The 23,337-nt window shown below is 42.4% G+C and overlaps 1 protein-coding gene across 3 annotated transcripts in view; it reads right to left on the bottom strand.

Annotated features, from left to right (window-relative positions):
* Aoah (acyloxyacyl hydrolase) overlaps positions 1–23,337 on the bottom strand; it is a 152,881-nt gene that overhangs the window by 88,658 nt on the left and 40,886 nt on the right. For all 3 annotated transcript variants that reach the window (XM_070014188.1, XM_070014189.1, XM_070014190.1), the window contains 5 exons: positions 10,572–10,631; positions 5,244–5,314; positions 2,520–2,580; positions 1,425–1,495; positions 147–195 (listed from right to left, as the gene is read on the bottom strand). In XM_070014188.1, coding sequence (XP_069870289.1) covers positions 147–195; positions 1,425–1,495; positions 2,520–2,580; positions 5,244–5,314; positions 10,572–10,631 — 312 coding nt within the window. The remainder of the gene's footprint in view (positions 1–146; positions 196–1,424; positions 1,496–2,519; positions 2,581–5,243; positions 5,315–10,571; positions 10,632–23,337) is intronic.

Below are 23,337 nucleotides of genomic sequence, written 5' to 3'. Positions count from 1 at the left end.
CCCCACCATCAGGGATGCTCCCACACCCCTCTAATCAGCTAGAGTTCCCACAGGCGGGTCTCCTTCCTTAGGCACGATTAAGCAAGCGGGCCTGGGCTCTTGGGGAGAAAGCAGAAGAGGAGTCAAGTTGGAATCCAGTTGCTTACCCAAATGCCATTACAGTTTGAGTCATGCTGTGCATCCCAGTTGGCTGGCCTGAGAAGAAAACAAATGTAAGTGTTGGTGTTTAGGATGCATCTTGAACTCTCTAGGGGAATGTTAGTTTCATAAATAATCAATGAGTGCCCCCACAAATATCAGGGGGAAAATCAGTGTTCTTCAAAAAAGAGGGTCTGAAGCAGATATGTCAAGAGGCCTCCTCTTGACCCATATGCATGCATTTTGACTTGGAATATTTGCAGGGAGCCCTGGAACTAAGCCAGTCCTTTTCATGGTTGCCTATATTCCTGGATTGTGTCAGGGATGAAGGTACAAATAGGTAGAATGGGCAAGTGCATTTATTGAGATGTTACAATTGTCCCACTGAAATACCTAAGCATCTAGTTAATGTAATGTAAACATTCTGATCACAGAGTAAATGAAGAATGACATACCCATTTTCCTCCCTTATAAAATTAACATGCTAGGTCTGGGAAGGTGGCTCAGTGGTAAGGTTCTTGCCTTCCATGCATGAGGCCTTGGGAAGGTGGCTCAGTGGTAGAGGGCTTGCCTAGCATGCATGAGGCCCTGGGTTCTATTCCTCAGCACCATATAAGTGGAAAAAAGCCAGCAGTGGTGCTATAGCTCAAGTGGTAGAGTGCTAGCCTTGAGTTGAAGAGCTGAGGGACAGTGCCCATGCCCAGAGTTCAGGCCCCATGATGGACAAAATGAAATAAAATAAAATAAATTAGCATACTAATTGCATGAAGGAATTTCACTGTGTGATTTCCATACATTCAGATCCTATATGGGGGTTACATCTACCCCATCTGCTACTCTTTTGGGAAACCAAAGCTCTGCTGGGGTGAATATCAGACCAGGACTGGCATTTAATGGGTCTTCTCTTCTTTGGAGTTCTTTTTGCTCCCTTGGAAAGAGGCCACTAATACTGCCCCCTCCTGCCTTGCATGTGGATCTCACGTGGGAGGTGTGTAAATGTCCACAGCCATGATCACATGCTTATCTCTCCCACTAGATTCTCAGCACCAGGAGAAGGGACATATTTCTATTTCATCTTCAACTAACAGGATGCAGAGTGCTTTGCAAATCTTAGACACTCCCTAAGCATTATCTTGCACAAATGAACAAAAGAGTAGTGGTGAGTGGATGAACAGAGCTCTCTTCTCTGGGCCAGGGGGATTCCTCAGGCTGCAGGGGAAGAAATTATGCCCACTGATTCATTTTGAGAAGGCAGTTTTCAAAGATCAGTGACCAGCAAGAGTTACCTTCTGCCTGGGTGCGCCATCTTGTCACTGTCGTTACAGTCTCTCCCTCTCCAGTGATAGCCCCGCAGTGTCTGGAATTAAAGAGCATACCCAGGAGGGACTCATTCTGGCTTTGATGCTACCCATTGCGAAGGCTAATCAGAGCTGTTGGAATGGCATGGACACTGCAGTTTCTAATTCAGACACAGTTGAGGAACAGTAGATCACAAAGGAAACAGATTCATACGAGACTCACAATGCTGTGTGCACATATGGGGGGTATGTGTGTGTGTTAGGTATGTGAGTGTGTTGTAGATGCTTGTGTGCGTGAGACATACATATGCACATCTGGCTGTTTGTGTGTGTGTTTCTGGGTACCCCCAGAAACCGCAGGGCCTTTTGGCTTCCTCAACTTCCTCTGGAATCCATCAGTCTTCACAGTCAGTAAAATCATTTATTTAACCAAATGATTGGTCATTTTATTGGGCAATTTTGAAATAATCAAGCTAACTGTTAATCTCACAGGGTGCCTGTGTGTCTGACTTGAAAGAATTAAATCACAGTAGTGGGTTGTTTTTTTGTCCTTTACATAAAACACCAGACATTCCCCCACATTTTGGAGAGTGTGTAACCTGTCACTTGCTTATGTGATTCCTCAGAAAACACCAATCATTCTAACAGATTTGCATCAAATGTGCATGCTCGTGCGTGCACACACGGGCATGCGTGCACACACGGGCGCGCGCGCACACACACACACACACACACACACACACACACACACACTTTTTAAAAGGAAAGTGAACACAGGCTTATAAATTTCAAGAATAATTCAGATTTCCCTTTAAGATAACTGTAGTTATCTTGGATAATTCCAGTTGGGATAGAAACAAGGATAGGTAGGATGCAGAAAGTCTGGGTCTCAGCTTCACTTTGGTGGCCTAGGTATTGTTATAAAATAGCCTAGGATCCTTAGAATTGAGAAATGATGTATTGCTCATTAGAATAATAAAAATACACTCAGATGAAATTCAGTCTTATTTTATTAACGCAAAGAAATATGTAGAAAGCGCTGTAATATTCAGCAAACATCTGGTTCTTCGTAACAATACTCACTGGGAAAATGCTGTATTTGTCAGAATCCGCATCTTTGAATGGCACAGAGTACTTTATAGATCTAGAAAAAAGAAAAACAAAAACCCCAGTGAGGTTAAAAAAAGATATATAGAAATGATGTTTGTAAATGCAAATAGAGACTTTTTCTAACATGGCTGTGTTATGTGTGTGACAAGAGGGCTAATCTAACTGCAAAATTTGGAGCCTGCCTCTGATCTCTCCATACAGCCTATTGGTTTTCTTTTTGTTAGTTAACTTGGCTTATGTGGGGAAGTGGAATAATCAGCTTGGCATTGTAGAGACCATGGGCTGTCTGCGTTGAGATCCCTGGGAAGTACAAGATCACGTTTTGGTCCAGTGCATGAACTCCGCACTATACATTGAACTGGTGCCCTCTGAAACATTCCTTATGGAAGTCTTTCTTTGATATTTTACTTTCTCAACCACTTACTCTGAGAATTGTGGATAGTTGCCATTCACTGGCAACTTGTACCTCCATTCCTGAGCTTGGGACCCAGATACACTAACCAATTCAGCTCAGGTCCAACCTGCCAATATTTCTAGAGGGGAAACTGCCCCTGTGTCCTCATTTCTGGATTGTTCCAGCATCCTAAATAACTAAGACCACTTTTCAGCTAGGAAAATCATAACGACTAGAGAATACTACAATATGTGAACCTTTTCTGGAATCTAAACTCTAGACTTCTTATCATGTCCCTGACTGGGCTTTACTAAGTGATCTTTTGAATCAACAAAAGCAGGCTCAGGAACCACAAGGCAAATGGATGCAGTACTGTGTGAAGGGTGAGGCAGATAAAACATGCTCATCTAAAGAGTCAGACTAAGTCCAAGGGGTCAAGGAGAACCAGGTGTGAGAATGAAGGTAAGACTTAAGGTCACTTATTTTGGAAAGGGACAACAATGAAGTCTGGCTGGTAGGGCTGTTGGCCACATGGTCCTTGGTCAGCACTAGACAGTTTTAATGATCATTATTGTTACTGAAATAATAATGAGATATTATGGGAAATAATAAGGTCACTTTGAAGAATAAATGAGGCTGCATTTCAGTGTGCTTTGTAAAGTACTAAATACATTTCAATCGTGTCAATTGGGTTCAAGACACAATGAGCTTTTTTGTTTGTTTTCTTTTTGTAAAGAAAGCTATTCTGGCACAGAAATGGAGGTGCAAAGTATGAACAAATGCAAAAGTGGTACTCACTAGAAATGATGTTGTGGGTGGAACAGGAGGGGAAAACTGGGAAGAATGAGGGAAGGGGTGACATTGTCCAACAAGAAAGGTACTCTTTACCTGATTTATGTAACTGTAACCAGTCTGTACCTCATTTTTATAATAACAGTAAAAAATGAAAAAGGAAAGTTACTCTATTTTTGCTTTTTCCCCACAAAAGACTAATTTCTCTTTCAAATTGGACTAGGAAAATCTGTCCCCCCATTTGCTCTTGAATTCAAAAATTTTTGAAGGTAGTTCAGTTGAATAACTGTCCTTTCAGTGCATATCTAATACAGATAATGCAAGGGGCCTTCATCAAGTGGGAGAGGCCCAGATTTGATGGTTTTGAGGCCTCCAGACAAAATAAGTAGAAGCCCAGTTAGGCAGTGGCACCTCCTTTCCCCTGCATTTCCATCTTCTTTCATGTCTGATATTCCCCTCTGCCCTCCTGACATCCCTACCCCTATTCACAAAGGGGATGTTGGTTTTTTCCCCGGGATCAGCATATTGCATGGCTGGCTGTTGGAGCTCTTGCTGGTAGATGAGCCAGGAAAACATTGTTAACTCTTGGATTCTTAACAGGCTCTGAATGTGGGTCAGAATCATAACTGCCGCCTCCTCCCCATGGATACTTTCCAGCACACTGGAGATGTTGAGTGGATTTCGCTTCCATGGAACTCAAGAGATAAAAGATGGCAGAACCCAGGATAATTTCATTAGGATGTGAATTATGTTCACTAAAGGATATATTGAAGTACTAACTCATCGTGCCTGTGATCTGACCTTTATTGGAAGCAGGATCTTTGCAGATGCAATCAAGGGAAGAGAAGGTCATTAGGATAGGCCCTGATCCCTTCCCTCCCCCCCACCCCACTTACAAAAAGAAAAGAGAAACACTGAAGAAAGATGGCGGCATGAAAGATGGAGGCTGACATGGGAGTGATACAGCTGCAAGCTAAGGATTAATGGCCACCATCAAGAGCTAGGAGGAGACAAGGAATAATTCTACCCAGAGAGTCTGAGAGAGCAATGGCCCTGCTGTCACCTTGATTTGTGATCTCTTTAGAACTGAGAGATCATCAATTTCTGTTGTTTCAAGTCACACAGTTTGTGGCACTGGTGTGTAGCCAGGGGAAATGAAGACGGACAGCCTCTCAGTTCAGAGGTGCAGCCTGACTCCCTCCTCTGCATCCTCAGGTCTGTTTTATCCATGCCTATGAGGGCCAGGCTAGAGCACAATGGGTTAAAGCAACATTTGAGAGGGGGGAAGCAAACCCAACTCTGAAATCATTGTTTCTTACACATTAAAAAAAACCCTTAAAACTAACATTGTATGGAGCTAACCTATCTAATAAATTCTGCACAAGTCCTGTTTTAAGCAAGAAACACTACTAGATTTGGGATGTTGCTTTTTAAATGCGAAAGGCATCTGAGTTTCCAGAAAACACAACCAAGCAAAGATGTCACGTGCTCGGAAGAAAGAGGATACGTACAATTTAATCTTCTCACATATCTTGGTCAAAAATGGGAGTGAACAAATATCGGAAGCACCTCCAGGGTATTTCTGGAAGGACAAAGGAAGGACGTTGTTTAGTTCCAGCAATGTATCTCCACAGGGAAGAACAGATTCTCCAACCTTCCTCCTAGAATCTTGTTGCTGTGCCCATACTCCATGTGCATCCAGCCCACTTCCTGCACCTTGGTTCATGCTGAGTCGTCAGTGGCGAAGATGTCCTCACCCATCCTGCTATCCACACACGTATGTGATCAATGAACATCCCCGGATGCTTAGGGTGCGTGTGGTCCTCATGAAGCTTTTGTCAATGAAAGGAGACTAGAAGAAGACTAGAGGTGGAAAAGTTGGAAGCCAGCACTTATGAATTAAGGGAGAGAAACCTACATTTATCAATGAAGGGAGAGACACAGTTGATTCCCACCAGACCCTAGGCTCTTGTGCATGGCTCTAAGTGCTGATGAGTGCTTCTACGTCTGTGCAAGGTACAGACTCATCATCTGGTAGGTGGTCTCAGTGGATGTCCCAATACCGATGGGGTGCCTACGCGGTCTGAGCAGAACTCATCTAGCAACACATGCTTCGGAAATCAAGTGGGAAGGAAGAGGGGATGAAATAAGACATGGAAACCCATAGCATTGATTTAGAATGCAATCCGCAGCCTTGCTAGAGAGGCAAACTCCTCTGCCCCACATCTACCAATTTAGACCCCCTTGGGTTGGCTTTCCAGGTCTTTCTGATGCCTGCTGGGCTACTGCTCTAGGTCCTAGCAGCTCACACTGTGGTCACAGACAAGGAGAACAGAGGCCACATGGGAGCTTTTAGTAATGCAGTCTGAACTGCACCTGCTATAGGAAAACCAACAGTGTCCTTGGAGCACAGGAATGCAGAGGTTTGATCCTAGCAGGGGAAGTCCCTGCCCTAGTGTTGGGAAGACAGGGCATCTTAGAAGATTGATATGTTTCATCCTGGCTGGAGGGTCCTGAACTACAGAGCACTGTGAACATGGAGGAGAGGAGACAACATGCCAGACCTTGTTCACATCTACATCATACCCTGAGGACAGGCAGACCCCAGTGGCACAAGGCACTCTCGAAAGGGAAGTAGCACAATGGGCAGATGATGGAGCTAAAGGGCCCATGAGAAATAAGAAACCAAGTTGTTGTTGTTGTTGTTGTTTGCCAGTCCTGGGGCTTGAACTCAGGGCCTGGGCACTGTCCCTGGGCTTCATTTGCTCAAGGTTAGTATTCTACCACTTAAGTCACAGCACCACTTCTGGATTTTTCTGTTGATGTGACACTGAAGAATTGAACCCAGGGCCTCATGCATGCTAGGCAAGCACTCTACCACTGAGCCACATCCCCAGCCTAAGAAGCCAAGTTTTTGAGCCAGGCTCAGAAAGACAAACCACACATGTTTTCTCTCATAGGTGGAAATATAGCTATGCATGATAACTTATGGCTCAGTGCATTCACACAAAACTGACTAACAAGGGGTTTACTTAGGGGAGGAGTCCAAAGGTGCTATTCCTCTGAACAACTAATGTATCCTTTATCAAAACAGACACCAGGAAGTGGAAACAGGTTTGGGGGAATGGGCAAAGATGGGGGCATAGGAATGGAGGGAGGGAGGGTGAGCAAGGGCAGCCATTCTATTCAATGTATATTATGTACATTAAGTAGAATTTGAGAGTAGGGACCAGGAGTGGGAAAATGGGGGAGATGAAGGAAGGGGTGACACTGACCAAGAAGCATTGTCCTCATAACCTGGCTTACAGAATTGTAGCCCTCTTTGTACAACTTCTTAATAATGAAACAACAACAACAACAGCAACAACAATAGTAATAATAGACAAGTTTCTAACCCTGACACTACTGCCATTTGGGGCTGGTAATCATTGAGTCTTTGTTGGGTGCACCATCCTTGCCCTTGTGTTATCCACTCCCCATTAGTTGCCAGTAACAGAAATCTGTCTCTGGATTTTGCCAAGATTCGCCCTGCCTGAGCTGGTGGGGAGGGGGAGAATTTTCATGGGCTGGGAATCATGATATAAAATGGGATAGAAGGAAGTACCAGTGGAAAGGGGGCTGTTTAGTAGGTTGAATTCAAAGACTCTGAGTCTGATTGAGATCAGGACTTTAGACACACTATGAAACAAATACCAGCGTGAAACTGTGTAAAATGCTAATAGCAGCTTGGGCATACAGACATACTCTAAAGACCCAGAGTCTAAAGTCAGGCTGAATTTGAATTCTTCTTCTTTTTAATATTTACTTTAGTCTGAAAGCCTTTGTCTAATTATTCTAATGACAATGAGGATTTTAACACTGATGAGAACCAATGCATAAAAATCATAAGAACAGTCTTATAATGACTATACAAGAGGTACAATAGAATTCAATTTTATAATTGCACAGCTGTTCCCCGAGAAACCCCAGCCTGAAGGCCACAGCTGCTGCTGATGTTCACTGCGCAGAAGCTGGGGCTAGGGAGTAGAAGGCAGGTGATGTAGCCCACACAGGGAGGCGCCAGATCCCCTGTGTTTAGATGGGGCTTTTGATTACCTGATCTTTTCAGCATGTAGAATGGGAAAGACAATTATTGTCAAGCCATCCTCCCATCTCTAGACAATTTACTTGCAAAGAGAGCTGAGATGGATCCTTGGCCACACTGTGGAAGTCCTGGCTGGCACACCTGCCAGCCCTCCCCTCTCCCCTCCCTTTCCAATTTGAACTTTACTAGACAGAGACAAAATGTAGGTCGGTAATAACTCAGGGATGGATTTTTAAAATAATGCATTTGTCAGCCTTAGGGAAGAGGGAAGTGTCTGGGCTGTCCCTGAGGGCAGATATCATGTAACATCTTCATGAATCTGCAATCTATTTAGCCAGCTTCCACTTGTGTCCTGTCCTCTGTCCCCAGATGTGCAGGATAGCCACAGGGTTTTAATAAGGAAAGTCAGGAAGAGGAGGAAATAGCATACATGGAAGTTCAAAGGGAGAGAGTAGCCACTTTTCTGTACACAGCCAACCTGACAATCAATCATTCTTCATGAACCTCCATTACCTAGGTTTTAACTGCTCCAGCTGGAATTTGGACATCAACAATTTTCAGTATCTTCCTAGATGATTATTGAACAAATAGATGTGTGATCAGGGCCCTCTGGGTGACTGTATGGGCTGTGTCCTGTGGGATTTGGTATCCACATAGTCTGTATTATAAAAGTTATCCTCAGAGGTTCAACCCTGTGGAGGCCTAGTCAAAGAGCTAGTGACATAGAGGATAGGACTTGGAAATAACTAGCTCTCTAATAAATGATGCCTTTCTCATTTACTAAGTATGCCGAGTGAGTGCATTGCTGAGCCTTCATCTTAACTGTAGATGAGCTTGAGAAGCAAAGTACTCAATCTATTTTACAAAGGTGGTGATTCCATAGTTGAGGTAGTATAAGTGTTTGGAGACTTAGTCTGCTCCTCAATCCATTAAAAGCCTTTGAGGAGCTACTTAGGGCCTCCTTAAAACCCAGTCCATTTTCTGGAATGGTTGCTTTGCTTCAGTAATGCAACATTTTTCTCCTGTCTGGATCCTCACAGTCTGCAAGGCTGTGCTGAAAAGATACACAACCTACTACGTGATACTTTCTAGATCTGCAGCTATATATGAGCTGCTAAGGTGGAAATCCTTACAGCCAATATTCTCTGAGCAGTTTTCAAAACTCATTTGCATTTTCTGATTTTTTCCTTGCTAGTTGTAATCTGCAGGATAAATAATTGGGGAAGGGTTCTGGGAATTTTTTTATTGTTGAATTGTTCAGTAGGTTTTTTTTTGTTTTTGTTTTTGTTTTTGTTTTGCTTCTTGCAAGTAATTATTGGAATTCTGCCTTACAAAGTAAGTTTTCAATTCTGGTGACAGAAATTTTAAAAAAAAAATCTTAATTGGTATTTGAGTTAATGCCTAGAGATTTTTGCTAGTGAAATAAATAATACTTGAACATAAGTCTTAGACCCACATCGAGAGGAATAAGAGACAAATTTCTATTGTTCTCAGTTTCTGCTCAGAGTTGAAGGCAGTGGTCAAAGGTTTCTTGTGATGTTTCAATTGCTTAGCCAACAATTTAAGCAGATTAGCTGAGCTGGCAACTGTCAGCCTTTAATTATGCACTGAATTAAATAATGATTGGTGGAGCCGACTTTGTGATTGATTAATCAATTATGTATAATGTCTATGCAGTGCCATTTAACATGAATCCACCTTGTACATCAAAATTCATATGACTCCCCCGAGAGCTGCCAGCTAAAAATACGGGATACATTTATGTTACAAAACGATTGTTTATCTACAGCTCAGATTTTGGTTTCCTAAATCTAGTAAGCCTTGACAGAAATGATTTCCTCCCTTCTTTTTTTTTTTTTTAGTGTTGCAAAATCCATAAATACCTTCAATGCCCTGTGCGATGAGGAGGCCAGCTAACAGAGGCCAAGGACAAGCTCTCTACCCTTTCTGGCTGTTGAATATTTCCTTACTTCCAGGTCTCCAGCACAGGAGACAGTGCTGGCCTTTCAAGCTCTACCTTCTTGCTTCCTTTCCAACTGGCACTGAATTGAACTGAGGCTCAGTCAAACACTTAACTCTGCAGTGAGGTAGCTGAACTAAGTGTCCTCCAATCTGTTGAATAGAAGTGGTTGCACAAAGAGGACAAATCAGGGGAGACCTATAGTGATGATGGGTCCTTTACTGAGTCCTTGGTAAATGCCAGGTATGATACGGGTTCTTTGTATGTGCCAACTTTTAGTCCTTCCACTAGAGGACTGTCTGGCTTTCTGTCCCACAATCAGGACAATTGAAGCTCAGAGAAAGCAAGCACCTTGCCTGAGGTCCCATTTTAGAAAGTTGTCAAGTGGGAGGCTACTACCTCTTCCAGAAATGTCTCCTAGACAGAGGTGGTCCTCAGTAATGGGTGATCTTAAACCCCAGAGAACACAGGACAGTGGCATGGAGAGTAGTCATCTTTATAGGGAGGGATAGAAGGTGCTGCTTGCATCTCCTGGGTAGAGAGCAGGGATACTGGTGGGCACTGTAAAGCATATGACAGTCCCTACAAATGGGTTATCTGGCTCCCATATCAGCAGGACTGGAGTTGAAATGGCTTGCTAGAGAAAGAAGGCAGGTGAAGGAAGTGGAAAGGAGTTCATGTTCTTATAGCATGTGGTGGGCCTGTGTCCAGGGCAGTCCCTGACTTCTGGGGTTGTCAGAACGGAGCTGGTGAGAGGCCAGCACAAGAAGAAAAGGGTTGGACTCCCATGCTTACCACAGTAGATGGTTTCTTGACAATTTCTCTTGCCTTCTCTAGTGTGAATTCCCATGGCTCCTACAAAAGCAAAGTTAGGTGACATTATACTTCATGCTCAATCTTTATAGGTTCTTTTCCTTAAAGTCGGGATTATTTTAAAATCTACAAAAAATAAATCATCTCACAAATTGGTGATAATCCATAAGAAGGCAATGTCGTGTGAGTAGGTGCCTTTGTTATAACTATGAGCCAAATGCTTTGAAAATATTGTTTTGTTTCATCATTATAATAGCTCTCAAAAATATGACCATGGTATAGATGTCCTAGGAAATGGGGATGCAGAAAAGTTGAGACACAAGTTTGATGTTCTATGATTCAATTCCACCAGAGGTAGATTCTGCACTTTTGCTTGGTGACAGCTGTGTTCCTCTGATGCCCCTGGGTAACCTGTCCTCTGTCTGAGCCCCACCAGCAGAAGGCTGTCCACAGCAGGCTCTAGTGGCCTCTATCCCAGCACCAAGGAAAGGCTGGTCACTGCCATTTGAGCACAAATTCCATTTCATTCACATCCACAGCCTCCTCTCCTTGCCTGAGAGCATCTTCCATGTATATGTACATTGCAAATATAAAGAATTACTCATCATTACTAATTGCAATTGGTAATAATGGACTAAGGACCACTTTGTTCAAATGTTTGCAAGAGGCCAGGTGATGATGGGATGGGGATGGGGAGAGGTAGGTAAGGAGTGGGGGCTGGGACTGCAAAGAAGCACCCCATCCATCCCCCACAGAGGGGGTCAGAGCACACAAGGGAATGGACAAGGATCCCAACTCATGCTGTGACTCAGGGCCTACTTCCAAATTCCAGTTACAACGACCAGCAGGAAAACCCGGGCTTCCACTGGAAAGGGGAGGAGGACAGTGGGAAGCCTGAAGCCCTTCTGGAAGACATGGTTTAGGCCATATGAAATGCACAGGGGAGCTGCTTGGTTTCCAGCACATTACTGTGCACTAAGGGAAGGGATCCTAGAGGAAGGCACCAGAAGACCTGAGATTGGGGCCCAGGTGAATCGTAGTGCTACAGAGAGGGGAAGAGAACCCTCAGATCGCATTTGCTGCTAGGGCCACTGTGGCACCCATGGCTTCACCCTGGTGAGGCCTGCCTGGTGACTCTGGATAGCATTGGTGATGAACTTCCTGCTGATGGGTTTCATATAAGACTGAAAAAAATAGCAGAGACTGTATCCAGTGAACAAGTGAAGGAGTGGAGGAAAGTTCCAGAAGCCACTCCTGGCCCCACTTTTGAGCACTACCCAAGGAAAGTCCTCACCTGGCTGATTTAAGATAACTGTAATCACAAAGACAAGGATCATTGAGATGTCCTTGAGGGATTCAGGGGTCAGGGTTGCATGAATAAGTTCATGATTTGACTCCAGATGTGGAATAGCTATGTGCAGGTGCTGTTTTCTTCCCATAGGGTCTCTCAGAGGCCTTGCAATGTGAGTTCAATCTCTCATCACTCCCAGAAAGTTTACAATCTCCCCGCTTTACATCAGGTGTTCCCAGAAACAAAGTGGCTCAGCTGGGATTTCACAGTTTGGGGAAGGGGGCGAATCTCATGCTGAGCTGAACCTAGAGCTTTCAGGCTTCAGAATTGTGGTGCTTTCTTCTCCTCTAAGTGTCCTTAATAAGAAAATGGAGTTTCTAGACTATGAGGGTAGACCCTGGATCTAGACACTAATGATTATAATAATTGGCACTTTTATTTTAGGTTGTGGTGTTACTAATACACAACTGGAAAAATTCCAATAATTACAAAAACAACCTACACAAATTATGCTCTTTTCTCAGTATTCTGAAGCTGCTCTGAGAAGAAATATATGCAACATATAAATGAAATGAGAAATTAAGAGCCAGAGAGATGATCCAATTTAACCAGGGCTCCTCAGCAGACAGATAAGATTGATACTCAAGTTTTGAGACCTCAGCCACTTTGCCACCAAGCCACACAATTTTCCAAGAATGAAGTAAACCTGACATTTTAATCCAAGCAAGAGACTATAACTCAAGAGCTTTTGCCAAGACCTTGGAAAACAGCAAGCATAGCTCCCAGAGGGCAAGGATGGTTTGATACAAAAGCTAAGATGATCAAGACAGGGAGCTCACTCTGTGTGTCAAGAAGATAAATATCTGGCTGGAAATTTCATGGCAGCAACTGTATGATTGATAATGAAAAGAGAAAGAAGACATTCTTTCTATCAGCCTCATGTGGTCATTCATTCCATTTATTCATTCCACAAATCACTTACTGAGTATATATTCTATGTTTTGCCATAACTTGTTTGCTAGGGACATAATCTTTATAATCTGGGGAGTGAAGACCTACAGTAAACTATAATTAGAATATAGCATACAATATGTTAAGTTATAGTGACTAGTCTTCCTTTTTTACAGATGAGGTAAACTGAGGCTTAGAGTAAATAAATGATTTGCCATAAGTCACAGAGTCAATAAGCACATGATCCAGGTGTAATTTAGACTTCTTTGGCAGATGATCCATGCTCTTTGCTCTGTTCATGGAGATGCTAATAGGTATGGTAAAGAATATACTTAGAACTCAAAAAATTATATCTCCCTACAATAAATCCTCAAATAAATAACTGCCAGATAAATAAGTGGGCTAAAGATTTAAGGAGAAACTTCCCTGGGGCTGGGAGGGTGGCTCAGTGGTAGAGCACTTGCCTTGCATGCATGAGGCCCTCGGTTCGATTCCTCAGCACCACATAAGCAAAAAGATAAAAGCTGAAGTGGCGCTGTGACTCAAGAGGTAGAGCCCTAGCTTTGAACTGAAGAGCTGAGGGACAGCGTCCAGGCCTAGAGTTCAGGCCCCATGACCAGACACCCCCCCACCCAAAAAAAAAAAGAGAAACTTCTCTGAAGAGGAAATAAGAATGGCCAATAGACACGTGAAGAAATGTTCAACTTCTCTAGCCATAAAAGAAATGCAAATCAAAACAACATTGAGGTTCTCACCCCTGCTAGAATGGCTATAATCAAGAAATCTAATAACAGGTGCTGGAGGGGATGTGGCCAAAAGGGAACCCTACTGTATTTTGGTGGGAGTGTAAACTTTGGAAAGCAGTATGGAGGTTCCTCAAAAGACTCCGCATAGAGCTCCCCTATGACCCAGCAATCCCACTTTTGGGCATTTACCCAAACAATCACAAACAAGACCATACTAAAGCTAGCAGCACAGCTACGTTTATTGCAGCATTATTTACCATAGCTAAGATACAGAACCAACCCCGATGCCCCTCAGTAGATGAATGGATCAAGAAAATATGGTATATATACTCAATGGAATTCTATGCCTCCATCAGAAAGAATGACACTGCCCCACTTGTTAGGAAATGGAAAGACTTGGAAAAAAATTATATTAATTGAAGTAAGCCAGGCCCAAAGAAGGTCCCATGGTTTCCCTTATTTGCAATAACTAGTATAAGTCTAGGAGAAGCAGAAAAGGTCGAAAGCTATGCACATATGACCATATAAGATGATATTAAGTGAAATGATAGGGACACAACTGCTTTGTTTTTGATTGCTATTGTTTTTAACATATTTAAAATGTGGTATGTGATTTTTTTTGTATGTTCTTCCCCCATGGTATAACCCATTTTCACTGTATTTGATGTCAGTGCCCTACATCTTATATATAGATTTTTCTAATTTGGGGAGGGGAAAGGAAATAACAAAAAGGTGAAATAAGGATACAGGTTGACCCATTGTAACAATGAGATGTACAAGACACTATGTTGAAAACGAACTTTACAATTTGGGGGGTAGAGGAGTTGGGGAGATGGGGTAGGAAGGGATGATAGGAGAAAAATGAAGGAGAAGGTAACAATGCTCTATAGGAAATGTACTCATTACCATACTCATGTAACTGTAACCCCTCTGTACAGTATTTCTACAATAAAAACATGAAAAAAAGGAAAACTTATTTTTGTTCTAAGTTTTAAAAAAATATGTGGGGACTGGGAATGTGGCCTAGTGGTAGAGTGTTTGCCTAGCACACCTGAAGCCCTGGGTTTGATTCCTCAGTACCACATAAACAGAAACAGCCAGAAGTGGTGCTGTGGTAGAGTGCTAGCCTTGAGCAAATGAAGCTCAGGCCCAGAGTTCAAGCCCTAGGACTGGCAAAAAAAATGTGGGAAATCTGAGAATTAAATTCTCCTCTGTAAAAGCTATGGGACACATTCACATATTTGAGGCCTTAAGCCACTGTGTAGAAATGGCATCTTTTGGATTTCTCAAACACTCAAAGCTTCTAAGGAAATGCATTCAGGCTTATTGGTTAGGGTGGGAAGCATATGAGGAAAATGATATACAGGAATTCTTTGGAGACTAGGTATCTTGTACCCTGATAGTTTAGGAAGAGTCTTCTTAAATTGGACACATTCCCTAGTTTGTACATCATATCTGACATTTGAAAGATGTCTGGGACTCTTAGGTATAAAGGAAGGAAGAAAAAACAGTACTGTAGGCATGAGTTTAACTAGTCAGTAATTTTTAGTTGAGATCAAGATCTTTGTGATCAATGACAGCACTAGAGATTAGCAATGTACAGAAAGTGCTTTGTGCCTACTTCACTTTCTTGACCACAGTGATGGGTTCCCATGAAAGCTTTTTCTTGTTTTTTCTTTTGTCAGTTGTGGGGCTTGAACTCTGGGCTTGGGTGTTGACCCTGAGCTCTTCAGCTCAAGTTGAGCGCTCTACCACTTGAACCATAGCACATGTCCGGTTTTCTAGTGCAGACAAAGGCATTAAGCCTATTAAATCGAAAGACAAAAGCAAAAATGTCCACTGCTTATACTTTTTTTTATTATCAAATATTGGCACATCTGGCCTTTCGGTGGAATTTGTTGGTCTATTTTTGTATCAGTGCTCTACAGCATCTCAGAGTGGCTATTTTCTAATACCTAGGATTTAGCTCTATCAAAGCACAATTTGATTTTCAGGTTCTGATATTTTCCAGCTCTGGTGGCATTTATGTTTAAGTTAAATGGAAAAAATGAAGTCAAGTTCATGATATTTTCTTTTTCAGGGATAAAAAAAAAGCAAAGGCAAAAGGCTTCTCTTTTCAAACAAATTTTCTTTAACTGCTGAATGTCTCTTCATATATATTTTATCATTGGCCACATTTTTTTCTTTCTTCTAGGCTAATTTGGCATTGCATAGGTGTTAGTGTCATTAGCATATTTGATCTTGCTATTTCTTTTTTTTTTTTAACTGAAGGGGTTCTTTCTTTCTTTTTTTAAAAATTTTATTGTTAAGATGTTGTACGGAGGGGTTAGAGTTACATGAGTAAGCCAATGAGTACATTACTTGTTGATCCTTGTTACTCTTTCCCTTTCTTGTTACCCACTATCCCATCCCTCTCCCACCTCCCACACTCCTATCACCCCACCTCACCACCTGAAGTTGTAAAGTTTGTTTCCAATATACTGTCCTGTGGGTATCCTTGTTGCAATGGGTCATCCCATGTCCTTGTTTCAGCATTTTGTTATTCCCCCTCCCCTTCCCAGATTAGACATATGTATATACAAGATACAGGCTACCAAAATTGAGTACAGTGACAACAGGGGATATGCCATGGGGAAAGAACATACAAAGGAAACAACAACTACTAAAATCACATGGAGCATTTAAAACAATAACAATAAAGACAGACCTCTTGTGTCCATATCTTTGGGTTCAATTCACTTAGCATCATCTTATATGGTCATTTGTACATGGTTTTTGAGCTTTTCAGCTCATCTGATAAGATTATCCTATATGACACTAATTATTGCAAATAAGGGAAACTGTGGGATGTAAATTTCTTTGGGACTGAAAAACTTCACTTAATATGATTTTTTTTCAAGTCTTTCCATTTCTTAACAAATGGGGCATTGCCATTCTTTCTGATGGAAGCATAGAATTCCATTGTATATATATACCATATTTTCTTGATCCACTCATCTACTGAGGGGCATCTGGGTGGGTTCAATATTGATCTTGCTATTTCTGTTGTTAACTTTTGTCTACCTTAGAGGAAAACTCCTACACTAAATGGGAGAAAAATTTGCTGTCCACTTTAAGAACTGCTAACACAACTTCAAGGTGGTTCTCTTTTTTGTTTCTGCTAAAATCTAAGGAAACTTACTGAAAGGCAGCCAGAGCCACCAGATCACTCTGAATCATTGTTTTAGGCAACACAGAGTAAACTTAGCTAGTTATAATACTAATCTGAGCATACCTGGAATCATTCAGGTCTCACTCATGGGAGAGGTGTTTCCCAGCATGCACAGGTTACCCTCAGTAATCACATGGTCAGATTCAAGGTGCCAGCCTGGTCATTTTCTGATGAGGGCCCCTTCTAGATTGTAGACTTTTTACTGTGTTCTTAGTGGCTGTCATTTTTGTTTGTTTGTTGTTTAATAAAGGAGCAAATTATTGCCTTAGTGTTTCCTTAGTTGATGGTTCCATCACTTTGATGTCTACCTTTGTGGTACTTTCTTCTCACTCTGATCCTAAAATTTGCTTTTTGTTTTTGTTTTATTTTGTTTTTGTATTATTTTATTTTATTTCAGTGCAGTTCTGGGTAGTGAACTCAAGACCTTCCATATGCTGGGCATAGGGGCTACTACTTGAGCCTTATCTCTATCCCTTCTTGAGGCTAGCCAATCCCTTCACATTGGTTAGCCTCAAACTCAGTATTCCTACCTCTATCTCCTAGTACTTGGGGCTACAGGCATGCACCACCATTCTCAACTCAAAGCTTGCCTCTTATAAGAACTCAACTAAGTAAATGCTAAGGGCAGAAACAAGGAAAAAGATTATCTTTTGAGTCTTGCCAATGGAACCAGAAGGTTGACACCTTACCTTTAGCCCTGTGTTGTAAGATCTCTTGAGATTATATCAGACACTCACAGATAATCCCAGATAATCTCCTTATCTAAATCAAATCCCCAGATTTCCTTTTGCCTTGTTAGATAACACATTTATAGGTCTTGGAGTTTAAGATGTGGATTATTTGTGGGGAATAAGGAAAGGTACTATTCTTTCTATATTATTCATTCAACAAATACTTATTGAACAATTAATAGATGCAGAGGGGTGCGCCAGGTTCTTAGGGCAATTGCAGGGAATAATACCACATTTGAGAAATAAAACAGCCAGACAATCCATGCTCTCGTGGACTTTATACCCAACAGGGAGGCACACATTGAATAATACTTTTATAAGTATTTAATACAATTGTAAGAAGTGCTAGAGGAATGGAGTCCAAAGACTAGAGCAGAATCTTGGCTTCACTTAGGAGGAAGAACTTAGAGGAAATAATTTCCAATCTGAGCTCTCAAGTGGGTGATAATTAGGTGAAGAAGAGGGCTAAGAGTGGATGCTGGAGACCACTGATTAAAACGTTGTACTTCAAAGGATCTTTTAGAGTTCTTCACATTCATTAAAGTCATTAGCTTTTCTTGAGCTCTAGAGGAAAAAAATTTCATGTTCTCGAGAGACAGATAGTTGCCCTGTAACTTCTCTGTCCGGTATCTTTACAATAAAAAATATTTAAAAAGTTTTTGCTTCTTAAAAGTTCTTTGAGTCATAGAGAAAATAATTCTTTAGGCATTACTTTGCAAAAACATTTTTCTAGTTTGGCATTTGTGTTTTGGACAGTTTTTTTTGTTTGTTTTTGTGGGTTACTTTGCTAGTCATGTATATTAATATTTACCTTTCTGCCTTTTGGATTACAAGTTATACATAAATCACCCAGATACAGTCCTATTCTTTGTGATTCACCATTAGCTCATTTGAGATTAATTTCACTGTAAGGAATGATAAACATCTAGGTTAAATTTGAAGGCATGTTATTATGAACTTGTGTCTATACCTACCCATGTGCATACACACATGTAAGATGGATGCACAAATAATAGTAGACATGGAGGTGTCTGTGGGTTGCATATACATTTTTCATATTGCTCTTTATTAAAAAGGTTTAAAAGCAATGATATCCCAGGAGCAATAAATACCCAGTCTCCAATGAAAGGAAAGAAAGCTCCCAGGGGAAATGGTTGATTTAATGAAAATAAAAACACAACATGATAATATGTACTTGGGTCATCTGATAGTGCCAGAAAGGAAAGAAGTACTTAAAATACAATGATGGAATCCTATCAAAGAACACAGCAGCAGGGCCAAAAGAATTTCCAATGGTGTCTCTGTTGAGATAGAGTCTCACAGACTTTTGCTAGATTGGCCTGGATCAGTGATCTTACTGTATGGATCAACTTCTCTACAGTTGTGATGACAGCTATTCCTGCCTATTTGGTTGAGATGAGGTCTCATTGCTAGGCTTGCCTTAAACTAGTCTTCTCAATCTCTGCTTCTGGAGTAGCTAGGATTGGGGATTGGTATCCCCAATACCCATACGCATCTCTAATTAGATTACTACTCAACCTATCCAATGCAAATACACCATGTATACACATTAGCTACAATGTATAGGAAATAGCAATGTTGGTTTCCTTGGTTCTGAGCATGTTAAGATGTCAATATCAGGAAATTGAGCTCAGGAAAAATGTCTATTCTCTGTAGCAGTCTTGTGACTTTTTGTAAATCTGAAATCACAGCAAAATGGAAAGGCTATTAAGAGAAATAGAGCAAGGGGAAGTCTAGATGATAGCATATTTGAGGGCATGTTTGAGCTCACAAGACTAAGTGCAGTATTCAGAGGAGAATACAAATGCCTGCTTAACAAATCTGAGAAAAATGTCAGTTTCCTCTCCGCGGTAATTTCCCCCCCCCCAACACCCTAACAACTTGGAATGAACTAAGACACTATATTAACATAGATGCTAGGGACTGGGAAGGTGGCTCAGTGGTAGAGCACTTGCCTTGCATGCCTGAGGCCCTGGGTTCCATTCCTTAGCACCACATAAGCAAAAAGAAAAAAGCCGGAAGTGGCGCTGTGGCTTAAGTGGTAGAGCGCTAGCCTTGAGCTGAAGAGCTGAGGGACAGCGCCCAGGCCCAGAGTTCAGGCCCCACGAATGGACCCCCCTCAAAAAAAAAAAAAGATGCTAGAGGTTTTATTTGACTCCTGATATTTAGAAAACAGATTGTTTATTTCCCAGTGGGAACAAGACATTGTTGGAGGTCATATTATTGATATGCAGGTTCAGTTCAAGCTCATTCTTTCCTGATGCGACCCATGGCTGACAGCTTACTGTGATTTAGGCTTTCAGAGACCCCTGACTTCTCCACTCCTACACAAATTTGTAAACATCTACCACCTGAGAGCTGGTCCCTGTCCAAATTGGATTCGCCAAGGAAAAAGCTACTTTCAAGTCTGGTTGCTTTCCTAAGATAGTCATTTTTCCCACTGGCTGGAGGCCTCCGAGCACTGAAGAAAAGGAAAGCTCTCAGTGACTATGCGTTCTTTTAAGAAGGCTCAGTGGGGGATGGAGTCAGACCTGAGTGCGTTAGTGTGCCGAGTCGTTGTGAATACAGCAGATCCCACTAGCACACCCAGATTTGGAGGAGGCTGCTCAAAGCTACAAGGGTCTTCCTGAGAACCTCGAGTCTGGGTGCCCAGAAGGGAGCAGCAGGAAACTAAGGAGTTGGGGTGCCCCAGGCCCAAGTGTGGACTTGCTATGTCACACCTGGATCCTACAAAAGAGAGTTAAAGAGGCACTGGCTATGCACAAAGGAACTGCATTCAATTCTGGTTTGTGAGCTGTGGTGTCAGAGTCAGGCGTTCGCATACAGACACACACACACGTGTGTACACACACACACACCAGGATCACTGTTCTGTTTTGTGTACAGATGAGAGGAAGGGGAGGCAATAAAACCCCCTCTGTACAATCAATAGACACTAAATTGCGGAGGAGGTGAATTCATTTAGAGTTCATTGCGCCAGGCATCCATGGAAATATCACAGTGAGACCCTCTCACACTACAAATGCATACTAATGTAAATGCAATAAAAAATGAGTGACAGGAAAGTAGAAATGAGCTCTGCTGGGAAGAGGGAGGAGCAAGGGAGAGGATGGATGAGTATAAACAAGATCCATCTACTTTACATGCTTGTGTGAAAGCCGAAGGAAGAAGCCAGCTGAAACTGTTTCAGAAGTGGGGTGGGGCAATGGGGGAAAGAGATGGAGGGGGGAATCTGGGCTGCATTGCATGCATATGTGGAAAGGCCATATAAATTCTCACTTGTATAACTAATATATGGTAATAAAAGGGCTGGAAGTACAGCTGGTAAAGTGCCAGCCTGGCAAGTACAGGAGGCCTTGGATACAATTTCCAATACTCCCCCCCCCCCAATAAAGTCTTAAAACTAATGCCTGCCTGACCTTTTAGTCTTCCCACACACAACTTCTTCTCTCCCCTTCCCTCACCACAGGCTTTAAGGAAACCTGCATGGCTTCAACAGCTTACTCTATGAAACGTGGACCACAAGAACAACAATCAAAAGGAGAAACAAACAGAAAGCATCTGGAACAGCATCAGCACACTGTGAGCACTGGAAAGTACCTGATGTTGATGGTGGAGAGCTGAGTCACGATTTTATTGGGTGAGTTTGGGATAAGCCAATGGAGAAGGTGAGAGTTGAGATGAGATGGCAAATGCATTCACTATGCCTAACCCACCCATCAATACAGCTTTCCCTGCTACCGCCATGTGCCAAAACATTTACATTAGTTTAGAGTTGGGCAAACCCATCCATGTCTCACATGCAGCCTGTTTTACCACGCAGTGTTGACTGCCTCGTGAACACACGCAGATGGGTATTCAGTAGACAGGCTGGGCTTTGAAAACACCATATCCCCAAATGCTGGCAACGAGTGTTACAGAGTCACTGGTGTTTGCCCCGGTGACTTTGGGGCTGACAAGAAGCCACAGTTCACTGCCACTGCCCTGATTCTCAAAGAAAGGGGCAGCTTCCTTTCAACAGTTCCAAAACAGATCAAACTTTAAAACTCAGAATGTGCATGCATATTGCTTTTGCGTAATTGGTAAGTCAAAAAATTCTAAGTCAGAGCTGGGTACAGTGACTCATGCTTGTAATCTCAGCTATTTGGGAAGCTGAGATCAAGAGGACTGTGGTTGAATGTCAGTTCAGGAACAAAGTTCTTAAGACCCACATGTCCAAAGAACAGGCTGGGTGTGGTGGGGTACATAAATGGCAGGGAGCATAAATAGGAGGACAGAGGTCCAGGCCAGCTGGGCAAATAGTGAGTCCCAGAGCAAAAATAGCTGGGGACCTGGATCGGCAGTAGAGTACCTGCCTGGCAAACACAACGTCCTGGGTTTGAGTCCTAGTATATAGAAAAAGGAAAAGGAGGAGGAGGAGTAAGAGGAGGAGGAGAGAGAGGAGGAGGAGGAGGGAGAGGAGGAGGAGGAGGGGGAGGGGGAAGAGGAGTGGGAGGAAGAGGAGGAGGGGGAGGAGAAGGAGGAGAAGAAAAAGTCCTACTACCATTGTAACTTGGGAACCTTCTATAATGTATAATTCCACTTAGATGAAGTATGAAATTAGGATTTTACATAAATAAACTAACGTGATGGAATTTTAGGATAATGGCCAGTTTAGGGGTATTCACTAGGATAGTCATGTGGAATATTTTTGATGGGGTGAACTTTTTTACATCTGTTATCCATACATTAAACTCACCTTCAGTAACTAGATAATTCTTAATAATAATTCCTGCATGCTTTATTTATTTATTTGTCTGTAGTGAGACCTGAACTCTGGGCCTGGGCACTGTCCCTCAGCTCTTCAGCTCAGGCTAGTGCTTTACCACTTGAGCCACAGTGCCACTTCCGCCTTTTTCTGCTTATGTGGTTCTGAGGAATCAAACCCAGGGCCTCATGCACTCTATCACTCTACCACTTTATCACTAAGCCACATTCCCAGTCCCTGCATGTTTTTGTTTCTTTTTAGAATGGTTTGAATGACATGGAGATGAAGAAAAAGTATATACACTATCTAAAAACATGTCCTCAAAAGCTAAGAGCAGGATCTCCTTCCTGGTCACAAATTAGGTACAACAAATTAGATGCAACTTTGATGTAATGCAAACTCTGAGAACAAAGAACTCAGTTTAAAATATTTAAAGGGGAGCAGATAATGTTGTAACACTGAGCTTTTCTGGTGGTGGTGGGATTTCAGTGGGCTGTTGCTAAGAGACACCTAGGGTAGTTTCAGAAGCAGTGACTTGGTGGTAAGAACCCTAGTCCATCCCTGCAAGCAGAAGAACAGGGACAGCTCAGATACTGACCCTCTAGTCCTCAGTCCCCACTTGTGACCAAGGGGTAATAATAAAGCCTGCATCCTGCATATGGCACCTGTGTGTGTGTAGAGTGGGGGAAAGGGTCTGAGCAAGATGGACAGTGGCCTCTTGACCCACAGAGAGTGGTCAGTAGACAAGGATTCCTGCTAGTCATGGAAATCTCTAGGCAGAAGAGACTAAAGCTGTCCAGGTTCAATACCAACAGGGTCATCTGCATAGATAGAAGCCCTGAGGGGGATTTAAGATTTAAGATTTAAGCCCCTCACCCTCAGGAAGTGAAGGGAGCTGGGGAGGGAGCAGAAGCAAGCAGGCCAGAAGCAATGGATGTGCAGCTAGGGCCCACGCTGGTCACTTGGAGATGGAAATCCTTCCAGCTCCCCACCAGCTGCAGCACAGGGCTGAGGTGAATTGGAATTGTACACGGGACACAAGGAAGTGAA

Source organism: Dipodomys merriami, unplaced genomic scaffold, assembly GCF_024711535.1.
Source record: "Dipodomys merriami isolate MVZ:Mamm:240054 unplaced genomic scaffold, mDipMer1.0.p SCAF_94, whole genome shotgun sequence".
NCBI classification, from domain to species: domain Eukaryota; kingdom Metazoa; phylum Chordata; class Mammalia; order Rodentia; family Heteromyidae; genus Dipodomys; species Dipodomys merriami.
The sequence above is the reverse complement of the archived record's forward strand: the minus strand, read 5'-3'. Positions and strand labels throughout refer to the sequence as shown.